This window comes from Nerophis ophidion, linkage group LG20 (genome assembly GCF_033978795.1).
Source record: "Nerophis ophidion isolate RoL-2023_Sa linkage group LG20, RoL_Noph_v1.0, whole genome shotgun sequence".
Classification (NCBI taxonomy): Eukaryota; Metazoa; Chordata; class Actinopteri; order Syngnathiformes; family Syngnathidae; genus Nerophis; species Nerophis ophidion.
Window position 1 is genome coordinate 26,910,743 of NC_084630.1, and position 20,296 is coordinate 26,931,038.

At 42.4% G+C, this 20,296-nt stretch overlaps 1 protein-coding gene across 6 annotated transcripts in view; it reads left to right on the forward strand.

Annotated features, from left to right (window-relative positions):
• The window catches only part of tenm3 (teneurin transmembrane protein 3), a 779,964-nt gene that overhangs the window by 576,765 nt on the left and 182,903 nt on the right, over positions 1 to 20,296 (forward strand). For all 6 annotated transcript variants that reach the window (XM_061880866.1, XM_061880868.1, XM_061880869.1 and 3 more), the window contains 2 exons: positions 2,741 to 2,873; positions 9,705 to 9,833. In XM_061880866.1, coding sequence (XP_061736850.1) covers positions 2,741 to 2,873; positions 9,705 to 9,833 — 262 coding nt within the window. The remainder of the gene's footprint in view (positions 1 to 2,740; positions 2,874 to 9,704; positions 9,834 to 20,296) is intronic.

Genomic DNA, 20,296 nt, shown 5'->3' on the forward strand with positions numbered 1-20,296 from the left:
ACATAAATATACTTAAGACAAAGATGGCAAAAAATATTGCTATGTTACATAAAATTAAAAACTCAGTGAATCAAAAGGCTCTTATCATGTTATATAATTCTTTCATACTCCCATATCTTAACTATTGTGTTGAAATCTGGGGAAACAATTACAAATCAAACATCAACTCTATATTTTTACTTCAAAAGAAAGCGATTAGAATTCTAACTTATGCGAATTATCATGACCATACCAATGCTCTGTTCATTAAATTAAAAACATTAAAACTGCACGATCTTGTTGACCTCAATACTACTATTGTGGCTTTTAAAGCTCATAACCACATGCTGCCTGGATGTTTACAAGTGAGATTTAAACCCAGAGAGAATCCCTATGACCTCAGAGGTTCAGCTTTCTTTCAGAAAGCAAAAATAAGAACAAGCTTAAAAAGTAGATGTGTTTCTGTTAGAGGAGTTCAACTGTGGAACAGCTTGGATGATTCCTTAAAATGTTCCAGTTCCATTCACACATTTAAAAAACACTTTAAGACCAATGTCTTGAAAAAATATATCACTCTTGAATTAACATTGTAGTTAATACTACGATTAATGTTAATTAAAAATTAAACATGAGATATAAATAATAATAGAAGTACAATTGTTTGTGTATATTGTATATATAATTAGTGCAAAGGTCTATATGTACACAGGGATATTTCACATGCCTGTACTGTGTATAAAATTGAACTACGTTCATGTTGTTTATGATGTTGTTTATAATGTTGTTTAAAATGTGTATTTATAATATGTTGTGCAAAGGACTTTTTATAACTTTCGGAAGTTTATTTTGTACTTGAATTTGTTTATAGGGTTAGGCGCAATAAGTGTTTAACTTCAGCCTAAACCCTTTCGGTCTGTAACATTTTTCATTTTCAATCTATGAATGTACAACTTTTTATTTTCAATCTATGAATGTACAACTGTTTTTTTTTTTTTGCTTTGTTGACCATTGACCGAAGAACAATAAACTTGAAACTTGAAACTAAAACAAACAGCAATGTTTTAAAATCAATTCTAAAATGAACAGGGAGCCAGTGCAAACTCTGAAGAATTGGGGTTATATGCTGGCGTTTCCTGGCCCCTGTTAAAAGTCGTGCTGCCGCGTTCTGGGCTAACTGCAACCGGGAGAGAGCTTTTTGGCTAATGCCAGCATAAAGTGCATTGCAGTAGTCCAGGCGACTTGAAATAAAAGCATGCACGACTTGTTCAAAAAGGTTAAAAGATAAAAACGGTTTAACCTTTACTAAAAGACGAAGGTGATAAAACCACGATTTTAAAACGCCATTGACTTGTTTGTCTAGTTTAAAATCGCTGTCTATAGTGACGCCAATTGGGGGCGGGGTTGGAGGGCGGGGGTGTATATTGTAGCCCGGAAGCGTTAGGGCTGCATGGGATTCTGGGTGTTTGTTCTGTTGTATTTATGTTGTGTTATGGTGCGGATGTTCTCCCAAAATGTGTTTGTCATTCTTGTTTGGTGTGGGTTCACAGATTTGTAACAGTGTCACAGTTGTTTATACGGCCACCCTCAGTGTGACCTGTGTGGCTGTTGACCAAGTATGCCTTGCAGTCGCTTACTACGTCTACAGAAGCAAAGTACGACATAAGGCTGGGCTGGCATGTTGAAAGTTACAGAGAACGTTAAAGACAGTGCCTCCACGGTGTCCCGTTAACATTGTTGTTAGGTTGAAATTTGGGAGAATAATTACCCTTTGAGGATCGGGAGAGTGATTACCCCTTGAGGTGCACTGAAAAATGTGTGTCTCCCGGAAAAATCGAGGGTACCCAAGTGTGACGCTGTAAAGCGCCATTCATATAAAACTCACGGGCCGCACCAACATTACATTTACACAGTAAGGTGCGGGCTGCAAGATAACGTCTCGCGGGCCTTGTGTTTGAGACCCCTGTTGTAGATGATGGCACATATGTACAAAATAAACCAGGTGACGTTAGTAAATCGGTCGAGGAAAATGATCAAACTACAACCGCAACATGTAAATGTAAAAAAATACTCAACATTATGATTTGTACAATTTCAGAATGTGATTATTCTATTTTTAAACAAAGAAAACCATCTGAAGTTGTCTTTATTTTTACGTTATCGTGCCGGGATTTTACCAGTCTTGGGAGTAGATTTTTCTCCATGTGGACCTGATGATGCCTCTGTTTTAGAGCCTTTTATAGGCAGAGTAGATTAATTCCATGACTTAGACTTAGACTTAGACAAATGTTAATGATCCAGAAGGGAAATTGTTCAACACAGTAGCTTAGTTACAATGATGGAAAGTGTAAGGATGGAATGGACAATGCAGGTATAAATAGACTAGGTATAGCAATGTAAAATATAACATATCTGCAAATATATACAATATATACTTAATATGTGTACAGTATATTATTTATACAGATATAATATGTCTATAACATATATACAATATATACCAATTGCTATGTACACTATCACAGTATATTTGGCAGCCCCAGCATAAAAAAGAGAGTAAGTCCAGCAGAAAATAGAAAATAGACATTAAAAACAAAGACATACATTGTTCATAGTAGCTTTTCACCATTTAGAATGCACATAAAAGAGAAGAAAACATGTGTCTCACTTAAGCATTGTAGATAACGGACAAAGCGCCCCAAAAAATACATTTCCCCTTTATGTGTTTTTAATTTCAATGTTATTCCTATGCAATGTGCTGCAGGTTTGATCTGCTGGCCAACGGTGGAGCTTCCCTTACGTTGAGTTTTGAACGCTCTCCGTTCCTGACCCAGTACAGAACCGTGTGGGTGCCTTGGAATGTCTTTTATGTGATGGACACGCTGGCCATGAAGAAGGTGAGCTGTGTTATTGCGTTAGGGACACATGTTTGCCAGCAAGTCTAAATGTCATGCAGTCACGTAACACATGCTTTACTTTGTTCTAGGGTTGTACGGTGTACTAGTGTTTTAATGTAGCACCGCGATACTCATGAATCATATTCGGTACTATACCGCCTCTGAAAAGTAACGACACCCCAGTCAAGCCCCCGTCATCGTTACGTCGTGTCATTGCTGGTTTACGAGCAGACGAGCATGATCGCAGTGCACAATCACGGAGTACTTACAAGCAGACATAGTGTGTGGAAGAAAAGGGAGAACGGATGCCTTTTGGCTTAAAAACCAACAATAAAGGTGACATTATAACAGTGAAACGCCTTCAAGAGGTGCTTTAAGACATGCGGCTAAATCCCGGCCCCAGTCGGCAGTGTTTTAGCTACTTCTAAATCACTAATCCTCTCCCTTGGGGGACCGGTGCAATGGATGCTGAGTGGAGACAGACGCTAAGGGTTTCAGGAACCTAAAGTTATTGAACATTTGGTGGAAATGGATCTATAAATGCCTTCTCTCTGAGCTGCTACCTTACCGTGGTAGAGGAGTTTGCGTGTCCCAATGATCCTAGGAGCTATGTTGTCTGGGGGCTTTCATGCCCCCTGGTAGGGTCTCCCAAGACAAACAGGTCCTAGGTGAGTGATCAGACAAAGAGCAGCTCAAAGACTTCTATGGAATTACAACAAAATGAACTCAGATTTCCCTCGCCCGGACGCGGGTCACCGGGGCCCCGCTCTGGAGCCAGGCCCGGAGTTGGGGCACGATGGCGAGCACAGCCCGAAGAGGCAACGTGGGTCATCCCTCCAATGGCCTCACCACTCATGGGAGGGGCCATAGAGGTCGGGTGCAATGTGAGCTGGGCGGCAGCCGAAGGCAGGGCACTTGGCAGTCCGATCCTCTGCTACAGAAGCTAGCTCTTGGGACTTGGAACGTCACCTCACTGGGGGGGAAGGAGCCTGAGCTAGTCCGCGAGGTAGAAAAGTTCCGGCTGGATATAGTCGGACTCACCTCGACGCACAGCAAGGGCTCTGGAACCAGTTCTCTCGAGAGGGACTGGACCCTCTTCCACTCTTGCGTTGCCGGCAGTGAGAGGCGACGGGCTGGGGTGGCAATTCTCGTTGCCCCCCGGCTCAAAGCCTGCACGTTTGAGTTCAACCCAGTGGACGGGAGGGTAGCTTCCCTCCGCCTTCGGGTGGGGGGACGGGTCCTGACACTTGTTTGTGCTTACGCACCAAACAGCAGTTCAGAATACCCACCCTTTTTGGGTACACTCGAGGGAGTACTGGAAAGTGCTCCCCTGGGTGATTCCCTTGTCCTACTGGGGGACTTCAACGCTCATGTTGGCAACGACAGTGAAACCTGGAGAGGCGTGATTGGGAAGAATGGTCGCCCGGATCTAAACCCGAGTGGTGTTTTGTTATTGGACTTTTGTGCTCATCACGGATTGTCCATAACTAACACCATGTTCAAACATAAGGGTGTCCATATGTGCACTTGGCACCAGGACACCCTAGGCCGCAGTTCCATGATCGACTTTGTAGTTGTGTCATCGGATTTGCGGCCTCATGTTCTGGACACTCGGGTGAAGAGAGGGGCGGAGCTTTCTACCGATCACCACCTGGTGGTGAGTTGGCTGCGATGGTGGGGGAGGATGCCGGACAGACCTGGCAGGCCCAAGCGCATTGTGAGGGTCTGCTGGGAACGTCTGGCAGAGTCTCCTGTCAGAGAGAGTTTCAATTCACACCTCCGGGAGAACTTTGAACATGTCACAAGGGAGGTGCGGGACATTGAGTCCAAGTGGACCGTGTTCCGAACCTTTATTGTCGAGGCGGCTGATTGGAGCTGTGGCCGCAAGGTTGTTGGTGCCTGTCGTGGCGGTAATCCCAGAACCCGTTGGTGGACACCAGCAGTGAGGAATGCCGTCAAGCTGAAGAAGGAGTCCTATCGGGTTCTTTTGGCTCATAGGACTCCGGAGGCAGTGGACGGGTACCGACGGGCCAAGCGGTGTGCAGCTTTAGCGGTCGCGGAGGCAAAAACTCGGACATGGGAAGAGTTCGGGGTAGCCATGGAAAACGACTTCCGGACGGCTTCGAAGCGATTCTGGACCACCATACGCCGCCTCAGGAAAGGGAAGCAGTGCACTATCAACACCGTGTATGGTGCGGATGGTGTTCTGCTGACTTCGACTGCGGATGTTGTGGATCGGTGGAGGGAATACTTCGAAGACCTCCTCAATCCCACCAACACGTCTTCCTTGGAGGAAGCGGTGCCTGGGGAATCTGTGGTGGACTCTCCTATTTCTGGGGCTGAGGTCGCTGAGGTAATTAAAAAGCTCCTCGGCGGAAAGGCCCTGGGGGTGGATGAGATCCGCCCGGAGTTCCTTAAGGCTCTGGATGCTGTGGGGCTGTCTTGGTTGACAAGACTCTGCAGCATCGCGTGGACATCGGGGGCGGTACCACTGGATTGGCAGACCGGGGTGGTGGTCCCTCTCTTTAAGAAGGGGGACCGGAGGGTGTGTTCCAACTATCGTGGGATCACACTCCTCAGCCTTCCCGGTAAGGTTTATTCAGGTGAACTGGAGAGGAGGCTTCGCCGGATAGTCGAACCTCGGATTCAGGAGGAACAGTGTGGTTTTCGTCCTGGTCGTGGAACTGTGGACCAGCTCCATACTCTTGGCAGGGTCCTTGAGGGTGCATGGGAGTCTGCCCAACCAGTCTACATGTGCTTTGTGAACTTGGAGAAGGCATTCGACCGTGTCCCTCGGGAAGTCCTGTGGCGAGTGCTCAGAGAGTATGGGGTACCGGACTGTCTTATCGTGGCAGTCCGCTCCTTGTATGATCAGTGTCAGAGCTTGGTCCGCATTGCTGGCAGTAAGTCGGACACGTTTCCAGTGAGGGTTGGACTACGCCAAGGCTGTCCTTTGTCACCGATTCTGTTCATAACTTTTATGGACAGAATTTCTAGGCGCAGCCAAGGCGTTGAGGGGATCCGGTTTGGTGGCCACGGGATTAGGTCTCTGCTTTTTGCAGATGATGTAGTCCTGATGGCTTCATCTGGCCGGGATCTTCAGCTCTCACTGGATCGGTTCGCAGCCGAGTGTGAAGCGACCGGGATGAGAATCAGCACCTCCAAGTCCCAGTCCATGGTTCTCGCACGGAAAAGGGTGGAGTGCCATCTCCGGGTTGGGGAGGAGACCCTGCCCCAAGTGGAGGAGTTCAAGTACCTAGGAGTCTTGTTCACGAGTGGGGGAAGAGTGGATCGTGAGATTGACAGGCGGATTTGTGCGGCGTCTTCAGTAATGCGGACGTTGTATCGATCCGTTGTGGTGAAGAAGGAGCTGAGCCGGAAGGCAAAGCTCTCAATTTACCGGTCGATCTACGTTCCCATCCTCACCTATGGTCATGAGCTTTGGGTCATGACCGAAAGGATAAGATCACGGGTACAAGCGGCCGAAATGAGTTTCCTCCGCCGGGTGGCGGGGCTCTCCCTTAGAGATTGGGTGAGAAACTCTGCCATCCGGGAGGAGCTCAACGTAAAGCCGCTGCTCCTCCACATCGAGAGGAGCCAGATGAGGTGGTTCGGGCATCTGGTCAGGATGCCACCCGAACGCCTCCCTACGGAGGTGTTTATGGCACGTCCAGCTGGTAGGAGGCCACGGGGAAGACCCAGGACACGTTGGGAAGACAATGTCTCCCGGCCGGCCTGGGAACGCCTTGGGATCTCCCGGGAAGAGCTAGACGAAGTGGCTGGAGAGAGGGAAGTCTGGGCTTCCCTGCTTAGGCTGCTGCCCCCGCGACCCGACCTCGGATAAGCGGAAGATGATGGATGGATGGATGGATCTATAAATGCTATTAAAGGGGAACATTATCACAATTTCAAAATGGTTAAAAACAATAAAAATCAGTTCCCTTGGCTTGTTGTATTTTTGAAGTTTTTTTCAAAATTTTACCGGTCCCCGAATATCCCTAAAAAAAGCTTTAAAGTGCTTGATTTTCGCTATTTGCGATGCGACTATCCATTTCCCTGTGACGTCATACTGTGCTGCCAATGTAAACAAACAATGGCAGATACCACAGCAAGATATAGCGGCATTAGCTCGGATTCAGACTCGGATTTCAACGGCTTAAGCGATTCAACAGATTACGCATGTATTGAAACGGATGGTTGGAGTATGAAAGTATTGAAGAAGAAACTGAAGCTATTGAGCGAATAGCTATTGACGCTATTCATAGCCATAGCATGGCCGAATAGCTGCGTTAGCGTCGCCGGCAAAATGTGCGGACCAAACGATCAGGACTTTCGCATCTCGTGACACTGGAGCAACTTATATCCTTCGATTGGTAAATGTTTTTTTCGCATTAAATGTGGGTGGAAGGAAACGTAATACAGTTGCAAATGCATCTGCAGGTTATCCATACATCTCTGTGCCATGTCTGCTTTAGCACCACCGGTAAATAGCATGTTAGCATCGATTATCGTAGCATGTTAGCATCGATTAGCTGGCAGTCACGCCGCAACCAAATATGTCTGATTAGCACATAAGTCAACATCAACAAAACTCACTTTTGTGATTTTGTTGACTTTATCGTTGCAAATGCGTCTGCAGGTTATCCATACATCTCTGTGCCATGTCTGTCATCGCCGGTAAAATGTGGAGACACTCCCGCACATCCATTGGGGGTCTGGCGGCAGAAACTTTCGCATCTTTGGGCCAGTGGTGCAACTTGAATCCCTCCCTGTTAGTGTTGTTACACCCTCCGACAACACACCCACAAGGCATGATGTCTCCAAGTTTCCAAAAAATAGTCGAAAAAATGGAAAATAACAGAGCTGAGACCCAATGTTTGCAATGTGTTGAAAATGAAAATGGCGGCTGTATTACCTCGGAGACGTCACGCTCTGACGTCATCGCAAAAAGAGCGATAAACAGAAAGGCGTTTAATTTGCCAAAATTCACCCATTTAGAGTTCGGAAATCGGTTAAAAATATATATGGTCTTTTTTCTGCAACATCAAGGTATATACTGACGCTTACATAGGTCTGGTGATAGTGTTCCCCTTTAACAATGTAACAGAATACTGTATAACCTGGTTTTTCAACTAAATTGTTGAAAGGGCCACATTTCCAGAAACTTAAGGGCCTGGGGGCCGGACTTCCCCCTTCACTATTAAGCTTATTTTGAGAACCATCATTGGCTGTTGTGGATAGTCTATACTGTATATCTATGATTACATTGATATTTTTTGGCATCACATATTTTTCTTTTCTTTTTTTAATTTATATTATGTTTATAAAGTCAGTAATTATGTCCCTGGTTACATGAGGACTTTGAATATGACCAATGTCTGATCCAGTAACTACTTGGTATCGGATTGATACCTAAATTTGTGGTATCATCCAAAATTAAGGTTAAGTATCTAACAACAGAAGAACAAGTGATTATTACATTTTAACAGAAGTTTAGATAGAACATGTTAAAAGAGAAAGTAAGCGGATATTATCAATAAATGAACAAGTAAATTAATAATTCATTTTCTACCACTTGTCCTTAATAATGTTGAGAACATAATAGAATGATAAATGACACAATATGTTACTGCATATGTCAGCAGACTAAATTAGGAGCCTGTGTTTGTTTACTTAATAATAAAAGACAAGTTGTCTTGTATGTTCACTATTTTATTTAAGGACAAATTTGCAATAAGAAACATATGTTTAATGTACCCTAAGATTTTTTTGTTAAAATAAAGTCAATAATGCAATTTTTTTGTGATCCCCTTTATTTCGAAAAGTACCAAAAAGTATCTAAATATTTTGGTACCGGTACAAAAATATTGGTATCGGGACAATACTACATTGGCGTAATGCTTCGTCATCATCATTTTTTGTGCAAAACTGATTAGCTTTTGTGTTAACCACTTTAATGATTTTGAAAATGAAACATAATGGCTAAAGATTCTCTAAAAAATGTAATCCTGGCACTGTATTTATTGTTTATCGCTCATCCAAGTTAGGCGGACGGGTGCGCTGGAGCCTATCCCAGCTGCACTCGAGCAGGACAAACAGAAATTGTAAAAATGGAAATAAAGGTTTATATAGGGAACAAAAAAATCTGGAAGTGAACTTAGCTTTCCCAAAAGGATTACCGTGTTTTTTGGAGTATAAATCGCTCCGGAGTATAAGTCGCACCTGCCAAAAATGAATAATAAAGAAGGAAAAAAAAAACATATATAAGTCGCACTGGAGTATAAGTCGCATTTTTGGGGGAAATTTATTTGATAAAACCCAACACCAAGAATAGACATTTGAAAGGCAATTTAAAATAAATAAATAAGAGTAAACAACAGGCTGAATAAGTGTACCTTATATGACACATAAATAACCAACTAAGAAGGTGCCTGGTATGTTAACGTAACATATTATGGTAAGAGTCATTCAAATAACTATAACATATAGAACATGCTATACGTTTACCAAACAATCTGTCACTCCTAATCGCTAAATCAGAGGAAATCTTATACGTCTAGTCTCTAACGTGAATGAGCTAAATAATATTATTTGATACTTTACGGTAATGTGTTAATAATTTCACACATAAGTCGCTCCTGAGTATAAGTCTCACCCCCGGCCAAACTATGAAATAAAACTGCGACTTATAGTCCAAAAAATACGGTAATTTAAAGCCATTATTCAATCGTTTCCGTTTGATTTTCTACTTCTCCAATAAACCGTGGATACAGTTGTTTTCCCTGCTTTGTGACTCATAAATTGCTGATGGACTGACAATCTCTTTTTCAGGAGGAGAATGACATTCCAAGCTGTGACCTGAGCGGTTTCATCAGACCCAGCCCGATCATTGTCACACCCCCACTGTCCATCTTCTACAAAAGTTCACCTGAAGATATTCCAATTATACCTGAAACACAGGTCAGCCCTATCCACCTTTTACAACTGTGTGTAACTCCACCGGGTGCCAAAATTCAAAGAACACTTCAAATTGCGGCCAAACCGCACTTCTACACTAAGCCAGCTAAGATTATCCAGGCTGTATCCTACCTTACCTTATCCTTGTACACACACATACCGTTTGGGGACCCCGGTTTTACGATGAAAAAAAAGAAACAACAGCTCAATTGCCAAAATTTCATGTAAAAAATCTGTGGTACCCTTTTTTCTTATAGCAATACACGTGAAAAAAACAACCATGGATTTTATGGTAAAACTTGCAGCTAACTTGCCAGAGTTTTACTATATAAAACAGTGGTAGCGTTGTTTTCCATTTACAGTAATATGTTGTAAAAGTCACTGTGCATCTTACAGTAAAATTCTGGTGACTGTGGTGCTGTCATGTTCTGTGGTCTGGATCATGACTCCATTAGTTCCTGTTTTTGTGTACCCTTGTTTGTTTTGGTTTTCATGGCAACTTATTGGTTTCACCTGCCTCTGGTGTTGGGGACACGCACCTGCTCTAATCAAGAGACCATGATTTAAGCCTGTGTTTGCCAGTCAGTCGGCCTGGCGTCATTACTTGCTCCATGCCATAGTTATGTTATTTAGTATTTTCTTGCCTGTTTCAGGGCAGCACGGTGGTAGAGGGGTTAGTGCGTCTGCCTCACAATACGAATGTCCTGAGTAGTCACGAGTTCAATCCCGGGCTCTGGATCTTTCTGTGTGGAGTTTGCATGATTCCCTCCGGGTACTCCGGCTTCTTCCCACCACCAAAGACATGCACCTGGGGATAGGTTGATTAGCAACACTACAAAAAAAAAATTGGCCCTAGTGTGTGAATGTGAGTGTGAATGTTGTCTGTCTATCTGTGTTGGCCCTGTGATGAGGTGGCGACTTGTCCAGGGTGTAGCCCGCCTTCCACCTGAATTTATCTGAGATAGGATCCAGCAACCACCAAAGGGAATATGCCGTAGAAAATGGATAGATGGATGGATGCTTGTTTCATTCAATCCCATAGTTCATGTTGCTCGATTCATGCCGTAAGTCGTGTTTATTTCTTGCCACAGTTTTGTGTTTGTTCCAAGCCAGAGTTTGTTTGTTTACCTCATGCCCTCCCAAGATCTCTTGGGAAATAAATATGTTCCTACCTCCACGCCTTGTCCGGAATAGTCTGATTGCTTCCCGGGAGAACAAACCTCGCAGTAAGTAAGGGACGGCGTGGCACAGTGGTAGAGTGGCTGTGCGCAACCCGAGGGTCTTTGGTTCAATCCCCACCTAGTACCTACCTCGTCACGTCTGTTGTGTCCTGAGCAAGACACTTCACCCTTGTTCCTGATGGGTGCTGGTTGGCGCCTTGCATGGCAGCTCCCTCCATCAGTGTGTGAAAGTGTGTGTGAATGGGTGAATGTGGAAGTAGTGTCAAAGCGCTTTGAGTACCTTGACGGTATAAAAGCGCTATACAAGTACAACCCATTTATCATTTAAGCTGCGACCCCCAGTCATGACAGCTGCCAGGTTTTACCTATAAAATCTGCCGATTTCATTGCAGTGCATGCAAAAAAAATAAAAATAAAATATCAAATGCGATTGTTTAAATAATATCATGAAGCGAATCCTTGTACATGTATTTTTATAATATTCACTGTTGCAATCGGCCCTCTACAGGCAGCCATAACTACAACCCCTCTTCTAACACACATTTAATAAGCAGCTTCACTGCAAAAACTGAAATCTAAGTAAGATTAAATATCTCAAATAAATAAGGGTGATATTTGTTTATTTTCTGTCTGATTGGATAATTCTTCTCACTAGGCAGATTTTATGTTAGAGTTTTACTTGTTTTAAGGGTTTTGATCCTAAATGATCTCAGTAAGATATTACAGCTTGTTGTTGAGATTTGATGACCTATATTGAGTAAAACATGCTTAAAACTAGAATATCAACTGTTGCAAAGCTATGTCATCAACACTCACGAGTATAAAACTGCCTTTTTAAAGTAATAATTTCTTAAGCATGAAAAAAAATCATGATGCCGAGCACATATCATTATGGCAAGATAATGGCTTTCGCATTTACTTTAATTTAAGAACACTTTTCAACATATTGAGCAAAAAGGTCTCATTATTCACAGAGTGTTGGTGACGAACCCCAAGATGCAGAGACGGCAGGCTCGGTGCAGGAAAACATGATTTAATGTCCAAATATCAAGAAAAAAACACGAACCAGGAACAGGAAAACTGGAAACAAGGAACAGGAACCAGCAAATAGGGAACAAGGAACAAAAAAAGGACAGCAAGCTGCAAACAGCTACAGGATTCAGGTTACAGCTTACAGATAGTGACTTAAAGCTAAAACGACAATACCCCAGCCCTGACTGGAGGGCAGAGCATGTTTGAATAGCAGCCGGCTGATTGACACCAGGTGTGGCCAGGTGCCAATCAGCCGCACCTGAGGGGAAACAGCGCTCAGGGAGAAAAAACCAGGCAACAACCAAAAAAGGAGCGCTGACAGGAAATAAGGACACACAGGAAAAATCATAACCTAACTAAACTGTCAGTGACAAACCTGACATCATTTTTGTTTCTACCAAGAAAAGTGCACTTTTTATTCATGAGAATATACTTATTTTATGGTATTTTTGGATTCATTGAGTCTAGCTAATTTTACTTGTTTTGGAAAGTCTTGACAAGCCACATTTTCTTGTTCTATTGGCAGATCATTTTGCTTAGTTCAAATAATATACCCCAATTTTTGTATTTTTTTCCCTTGTTTTTGAACACTGACTTTTTGCAGTGTTTTTTTACTCCTATGAAGTAGCAAAGGTATGCACAGAAACCTCCATTACTTCATCATCTGTACAAACGTTAGAAAATAAATAGAGGGCATCCAACCTCAAATCCTGTTCATTTTCTGTATTTATTTTTTAACACAGTAGCCCTTTCATGCTCAGGGTTTGAGAGGTTCAAATAGGAGAACAGATGGAGGTGTGGGGAATGGAGGTGGTCTTGGTTCCTCTCTAAAGTGTGCATGTATAAATGTTAACGAAGAGCAACAAATTAGCGGCATCCATCACGCTTGCATGGCAAACGGTGCATGGACATGATGACATTTATTGTTTTTCACATATGGTGTTGTATTTCAGTGACTACTCCAGAAGTACATTTGAAAGGCGTCATGAACATAACCTTGACTAAAAGTCAAGGTTATGTTCTGGTTGTGTATCAGTGCTGTAGAGATTGTGGTTATCAAATTACACTAAAAGCTACTAGAGGGGTCAAAAAAAAAAAGGATTTTCAAAAGAACCACGATTCTTATTTGTAACAATTCTTAATCGATTCAAGAAATACAAAAAAACGATTTCTACAAATATGTACCTTATTTTCCGGACTATAAGGCGCACTTAAAATCCTTCACCTTTCTCGCAATCATTCTTGAACTCTACAGAAGCCCCACAGTGAGGACAATACTTATATTTTGTATTTCTTACGTTCACGAATTATTGCACTATTTGTTGTTTCTTTCTCGCACAGCTTGTATTTCTATAGTGTTTTGTACATTGTATAGGATTGCAGTAGTAGTCTGTTTATTTTAATTGTTACTTTTTCCTTTATTACCTCTTGTGCCCATATTTGTTCCCACTACCGCACTTTAAATTGGAGTCCTTAATCTCGTAATATGCAAATATAATGGCAATAAAGTAAATTATATTCTATTCTATTTTAAATATTGACAGTCTTGTATTTCACTCCACTCCCATTGTAGTGGAGAAGGTTGACGTTTTGTTCTGGAGTTCCGGGGACAAGCAAAGATAACAATCAATGCTGCACCTGCTGAGAATGTACACAGTACTTGGAGCCAAATCCATTAGAGAGGAGGGAAGTGAAAAGGAAGTCTTGAAGGCGATGTTATGGATCTGTTATGTATCTAAATGCTTGTCTAATGAATAGCACAGTTGAAAAATCTAAAATATTCCCAATAGAGATTTCCACAAAGCTTTCTTATGTTTTTTTGTTGTTTTTGATTTTTTTGGTGTGTGTCCTTGTTTGGTGAGAGATTCACCATAACCCTGATGCAAATGTTTTGCATAACTGAAACACAATTTCTTATCTCCAGAAAATACTTTTTTCCTGCATTGTGCACTCTGACTTCGAAATTGTGTAAACAACAAATTAAAATGTCAGCATGTGTGCGTTTGAAATAAGAAATAATGCCACTAGAAAAAAAAGATCATAATTAATCAATATGACTTACTTTGTTATAGACAACTTCCAGATTTTATTTATGAATATATATAAAGATATATATACATATAAAATCTAATCTATTATTATTGTTATTATTTGCTACTTTTTTTGTTTGCCAAGCACAAACCGTGTTCAAACTAGTTTATAAAAAAAAGAACAGATAAATAAAATCGATTTAATATTATTAACATTTTCATTTATTAAACATACTGATATTATTAATCCAAAGTGGGCAATCTAAGATATCCAATATGTTTTTTCTTCTTCTTTTCTATATTTTTGTTATTATTATTGAGGAAACTAAATTGCCTTTTTGAGTTTTTTGACATACAGTCTCAATATCGATTGAATAGGATAGCATAGGTTTTTCAGCCCACAAATAAACAGGGAAAGTAATATATATTGCAGCACAGGGTTAGTGCGTCTGCCTCTCAATACGAAGGTCCCGAGTAGTCCTGAGTTCAATCCCGGGCTCGGGATCTTTCTGTGTGGAGTTTGCATGTTCTCCCTGTGAATGCGTGGGTTCCCTCCGGGTACTCCGGCTTCCTCCCACCTCCAAAGACATGCACCTGGGGATAGGTTGATTGGCAACACTAAATGGTCCCTAGTGTGTGAATGTGAGTGTGAATGTTGTCTGTCTATCTGTGTTGGCCCTGCGATGAGGTGGCGACTTGTCCAGGGTGTACACCGCCTTTACCCCGATTGTAGCTGACATTGACTCCAGCCTCCCCGCGTCCCTTAAGGGAATAAGCGGTAGCAAATGGATGGATAGATGATGAATGAATTGAGAACAGGAAAATCTGAACCGCACATTGAAGTACACTCGGTACAGTTGGTCTGCTAGATTGCAGAAGTCCCGGCATCTCCCCTAAATGAAGCCAGCATTAATATATGGAAACGCTTCCTCCATTAGTTGACAGTAGTGTTGTCCCGATACCAATACTATTTACATACTTCTCAGGACTTTTCTGAATAAAGGGGACCACAAAAATTTGTTTGCATTATTTGCTTTATTTTAACAAACAATCTTAGGGAACATTAAAGGCTTACTGAGACCCACTACTACCCACCACGCAGTCTGATAGTTTATATATCAATGATGAAATATTAACATTGCAACACATGCCAAAACGGCCTTTTTAGTTTACTAAATTGCAATTTTAAATTTCCCGGGAGTTTCGTCGTGAAAACATCGTGTAATGATGACGTGTACGCAAGACGTCACGGGTTTTAAGGAAATATGAGCGCCGCGCACACACACAGCTAAAAGTCGTCTGCTTTAACCGCATAATTACACAATTAATACCAAAATGGATACATGGATGATACAGCAGAGGATTGGGGGAATGTCATGTGGTCCGATGAAACCAAAATACAAGTTTTTGGTATAAACTCAACGCGTCGTGTTTGGAGGAAGAAGAATACTGAGTTGGATCCCAAGAACACCAAACCTACTGTGAAGCATGGGGGTGGAAACATCATGCTTTGGGGCTGTTTTTCTGCTAAGGGGAAAGGACGATTGATCCGTGTTAAGGAAAGAATGAATGGGGCCATGTATCGTGAGATTTTGAGCTAAAACATCCTTCCATCAGTGAGAGCGTTGAATGGTTGACCAAATACTTATTTTCCACCATAATTTACAAATACATTCTTTAAAATTCCTACAACGTGAATTCCTGGATTTTTTTTCCACATTCTGTCTCTCACAGTTGAAGTGTACCTATGATGAAAATTACAGACCTCTGTCATCATTTTAAGTGAGAGAACTTGCACAATCGGTGGCTGACTAAATACTTTTTTGCCCCACTGTATCTACATTTTGGTTTTCGGATGCCAAATTTGAGACATTTTAGCCATTTCCAATCTTTTGTTTTCTGTATCACGTGACTCTGTATCAAATGACTCACATTTGAACTTGTAAGCCCTGGTTTAGACACACTTGCTATGGGACCACCTTAGGGAGTTCTATGTCATTGCAAACTCTCCACATTGTTGCTGCTCCATCATGATTTAACGTTGGTCGGCCGTGTGGGGGCCCATTGTGACCTGGGACCGCTGGCACTGGCCTGCCGCGCCTGTTGCCAAGCAGCGATTAAATGTCCAGTAAAAAAAGAAAAAATGAAAAAGGGGAGCACATTTAAAAGGAACGGATAGCAAAGTCACCCTGATGGCCAACAGGTCAAGGATTTACGATATGTTGTGTGTGTCATCATGTAAATCAGAGTAGTCCTCCTGCTTGTCCTTCACCCACAGGTGCACTTGATAAAAGATGTACTTGAACGTGACTTCAAAGATATAGCATATGAAATCCCCCACCTCCCCGCTGTTAAGAGACATGACTTTCAAGGATGGCTTCAATTTGTTAGGTTGGGGTCACGTAGTTTTGCGGCGGTCGTTTCCCCAAGATGCAGATCCAGACGTCTGGAAGCAGCATGCAGCCCAGAGAGAGGACTTATTGCCATAATCAAGCCAAAATACCAAGCATAAGACTAGCCTAAACAGGAACAAGAAGCAAATAGTCGCATGTAGAGAATAAAACTGCCAGACAGAGTGTGGCGAAAGGCAGGAATAAATAGCTCTCTGAGTAATGAGAGGCAAGTGACTATAATCAGGACCCATGGCAACAAGGAATACAAAAACAAGGGTGCTTGGACTTAGACTTCCTTTATATTGTCATTCAAATTAGAACTTTGCAGTACAGATAAGAACAAAATTGTGTTGCATTAGCTTGTTGTGGTGCAGGATAAAAGAGCAATAAGGTGCAGATATAAATAAATAGATTACTGTACAGATAAATATATTGCACTTTTGCAAATGCATCCACGTTTATGGATGTATGTTATATTGTCTTTATATTCCAGCCAGTTAATCCGTTTTTGGTGGGAATTGAGGGAATTATTATGATGCGTTCAAGAGTCTTACGGCCTGAGGGAAGAAGCTGTTACAGAGCCTGGAGGTTCTGCTACGGAGGCTGCTTAACCTCTTTCTAGAGACCAGCAGTGAAAACGGTCCTTGGTGGGGGTAGGAGGAGTCTCAGATTTTCTGAGCATTGGTCAGGCAGCGGCTTTTTGCGAGTTTCTGGATAGGAGGAAGAGAAGTCCTGATGATCTTTTCCGCCGTCCTCCCCACTCTCTGCAGAGACTTCCAGTCTAAAGCACTGTAGGCTTGTATAGGGCCTCTGTAGAATGTAGTGAGAATGGGGGGAGGGAGCTGTGTTCTTTTCATCCGACGCAAAAAGTGCATGTGCTGCTGAGCTCTTTACACAAAAGCTCTGGTGTGTAGGGACCAGGTCATATTGTTAGTTATCTGCACCCCTAGGAAGTTGGTGCTGCTTACCATCTCCACTGCTTTGCCGTTGATGAAGAGTGAAGTGTGGCTGGACTGGTGCTTCCTGAAGTCGACGATGATCTCCTTGGTCTTGTCGACGTTCAGGACCAGGTTGTTGGTTCTGTACCTGTCACCTTCTCCCTGTAGTCTATGTCGTTGTTGTCACGGATGAGGTCCAATACTGTTGTGTCGTCCGCATACTTCACAATGTGGTTAGTAGTGGACCTGGCGCAGCAGCTGAAACCAAACTAAACAAATAAGGGAATCTCAAACCAAACATGGCATGATCCGTGCCTCACAGTGAGAAGGTCCTGGGTTCACTTCTCGGGCTTGGGGTCTTTCTTGCATGTTCTCCCCTGTGACTGCGTGGGTATATTCACACCTGCTGCCCAGACGAACCATTATCCAGGAGCTTCCTGAATGTCATTGGCTCTTTTAACGTTGTACAGTCTGTGTGTGGTTCTACACACGAACGCGGGCATACTCTAGACCTCGTACTGTCTTATGGTTTTATTGTTGACAATGTTGTTATTGGTGATGCGGTGTTCAGTGATCACAGTCCTGTTATGTTTAATTTAACTTTTGAACCTGATGTAAAGCCGCTTGCCGTGCGTCACGCGCGTGTTATTAGGTCTGACACCGCAGCCGCCTTTTCTCCTTTGTTTACTGAGTACATGCAGAGTATATCACACCCTGCAGACACTGAACAATTGATGTACTCTTTTCTTTCGACATGTTCTAAGATTCTGGATAGTATAGCGCCCCTCAGAGCTATACGTCCCAAACCAAAACAGGAACCTTGGCTCAATGAAACCACACGCACAGCTCGGCGTGAGTGGCGAAGGGTGGAGCGCAAGTGGAAAGGGGATCACTTGGAAGTCTCCTATCAAATTTTAAAAGAAAACTGTCGAAATTATCAAAGTGTGGTTAAAGCTGAGAAAACAAAATATTTGTCAGACTTAATTTTAAATAGCATCAGTAAGCCACGTGTTCTTTTTAATACTACTAGTAATGTTCTTAAACCGAATCCAGCCACTTCACTGGAGATGACTAGTGAAACTTATGAAAAATTTCTCTCCTTTTTTAATGATAAGGTTGCTTCTATTCGGGCAAATCTTTCTCATTTTCCATTACGTTTTAATGTGGCCACTCAGTGCTCGACTGTGTTCTGTCACTTTGAGCCTGTGTCCATGCCTGAACTTACAGGAATAGTCAGCAAGCTAAAACCCTCGTCATGTCCCACAGACCCAGTCCCCCCTGGCTTTTTTAAAGAAATCTGGGACACTATTGATTTGTCTGTTAGGAACATCATCAACAACAGCTTGATTTCTGACTGTGTCCCCTCCTTTTGTAAAAGAGCTGTTGTTGAGCCTTTGATTAAAAAAAACAGGTCTTGATCCGACAAGTTTGTCAAATTATCGGCCCATTTCCAAATTACCTTTTGTGTCAAAGATTTTGGAGAAATGTGTTCTGGCACAACTGCAGCCTTTTTTAGATGAAAATAGCACTTTAGATCCATTTCAGTCTGGATACAAAGCTTTGCACAGTACTGAATCTGCACTTTTAAAGGTTTTTAATGACTTGCTTTTAATGTCTGATTCTGGCAGCTCTGCCATTTTAGTGCTTTTAGATCTTACAGCTGCCTTTGACACAGTCGACCACACAATTCTTTTAGACCGCCTGAGAGACTGTGTGGGTGTCAGGAGGACAGCGTTAGCGTGGTTCAGATCTTACCTGTCTGAGAGGTCCTTCTCTGTCAGGCTGGGGGACGCCACCTCCTCTTCTGCCCCGCTTTACTGTGGTGTCCCCCAGGGATCTATTTTAGGCCCTATCCTGTTCGCTCTTTATCTCCTCCCTCTTGGAGATATTTTTAAGAAACATGGAGTGTTTTATCACTTTTATGCAGATGACTGCCAAATTTATATGCCGATTTCAAAAAGCCACGGCCCCCTGACACCCCTTCCTAACTGTCTATGTGACGTCAAGGCTTGGTTAGCCCAGAATTTTTTAATAATGAATGAGGGAAAAACGGAAATTTTAGTTTTTGGTCCAGCCCTCACTGACTTGGGACCATTGCAAAATTATGTGCGTCCCAAAGTCACCAGCCTTGGCGTCACTATAGACAGCGATTTGACAAACAAGTCAATGGCGTTTTAAAATCGTGTTTTTATCACCTTCGTCTTTTAGTAAAGGTTAAACCGTTTTTATCTTTTAACCTTTTTGAACAAGTCGTGCATGCTTTTATTTCAAGTCGCCTGGACTACTGCAATGCACTTTATGCTGGCATTAGCCAAAAAGCTCTCTCCCGGTTGCAGTTAGTCCAGAACGCGGCAGCACGACTTTTAACAGGGGCCAGGAAACGCCAGCATATAACCCCAATTCTTCAGAGTTTGCACTGGCTCCCTGTTCATTTTAGAATTGATTTTAAAACATTGCTGTTTGTTTTTAAATGTTTACATGGACTGGCACCTCAATATATCTCGGACCTCATCCAAATGTACACTCCTGCGCGCGTTCTGAGGTCCGAGAGCCAGTTCCAGCTCGTGGTGCCCAAGACCAGACTTAAGACCAGGGGAGACAGGGCCTTCTCTGTGGTCGGCCCTAAGCTCTGGAACACTCTGCCCCTCCATGTTCAAACTGCTTCCACAGTGGAGTGTTTTAAATCTCGTCTTAAGACCCACTTTTATTCTTTGGCTTTTAATACTACGTGAGTTGTGTGGTCCTCAGTCCTCTGTGTTTTTTATACACTTTGATTTTCATTTTACTGTTTTAATTGATTTTACCCTTTAAAATACATTTTTAATCATATTTGTTTTTATATTGTTTTTATTGGTTTTATATTTATTTATTTTTTGTTTTTATTCAGTCGGT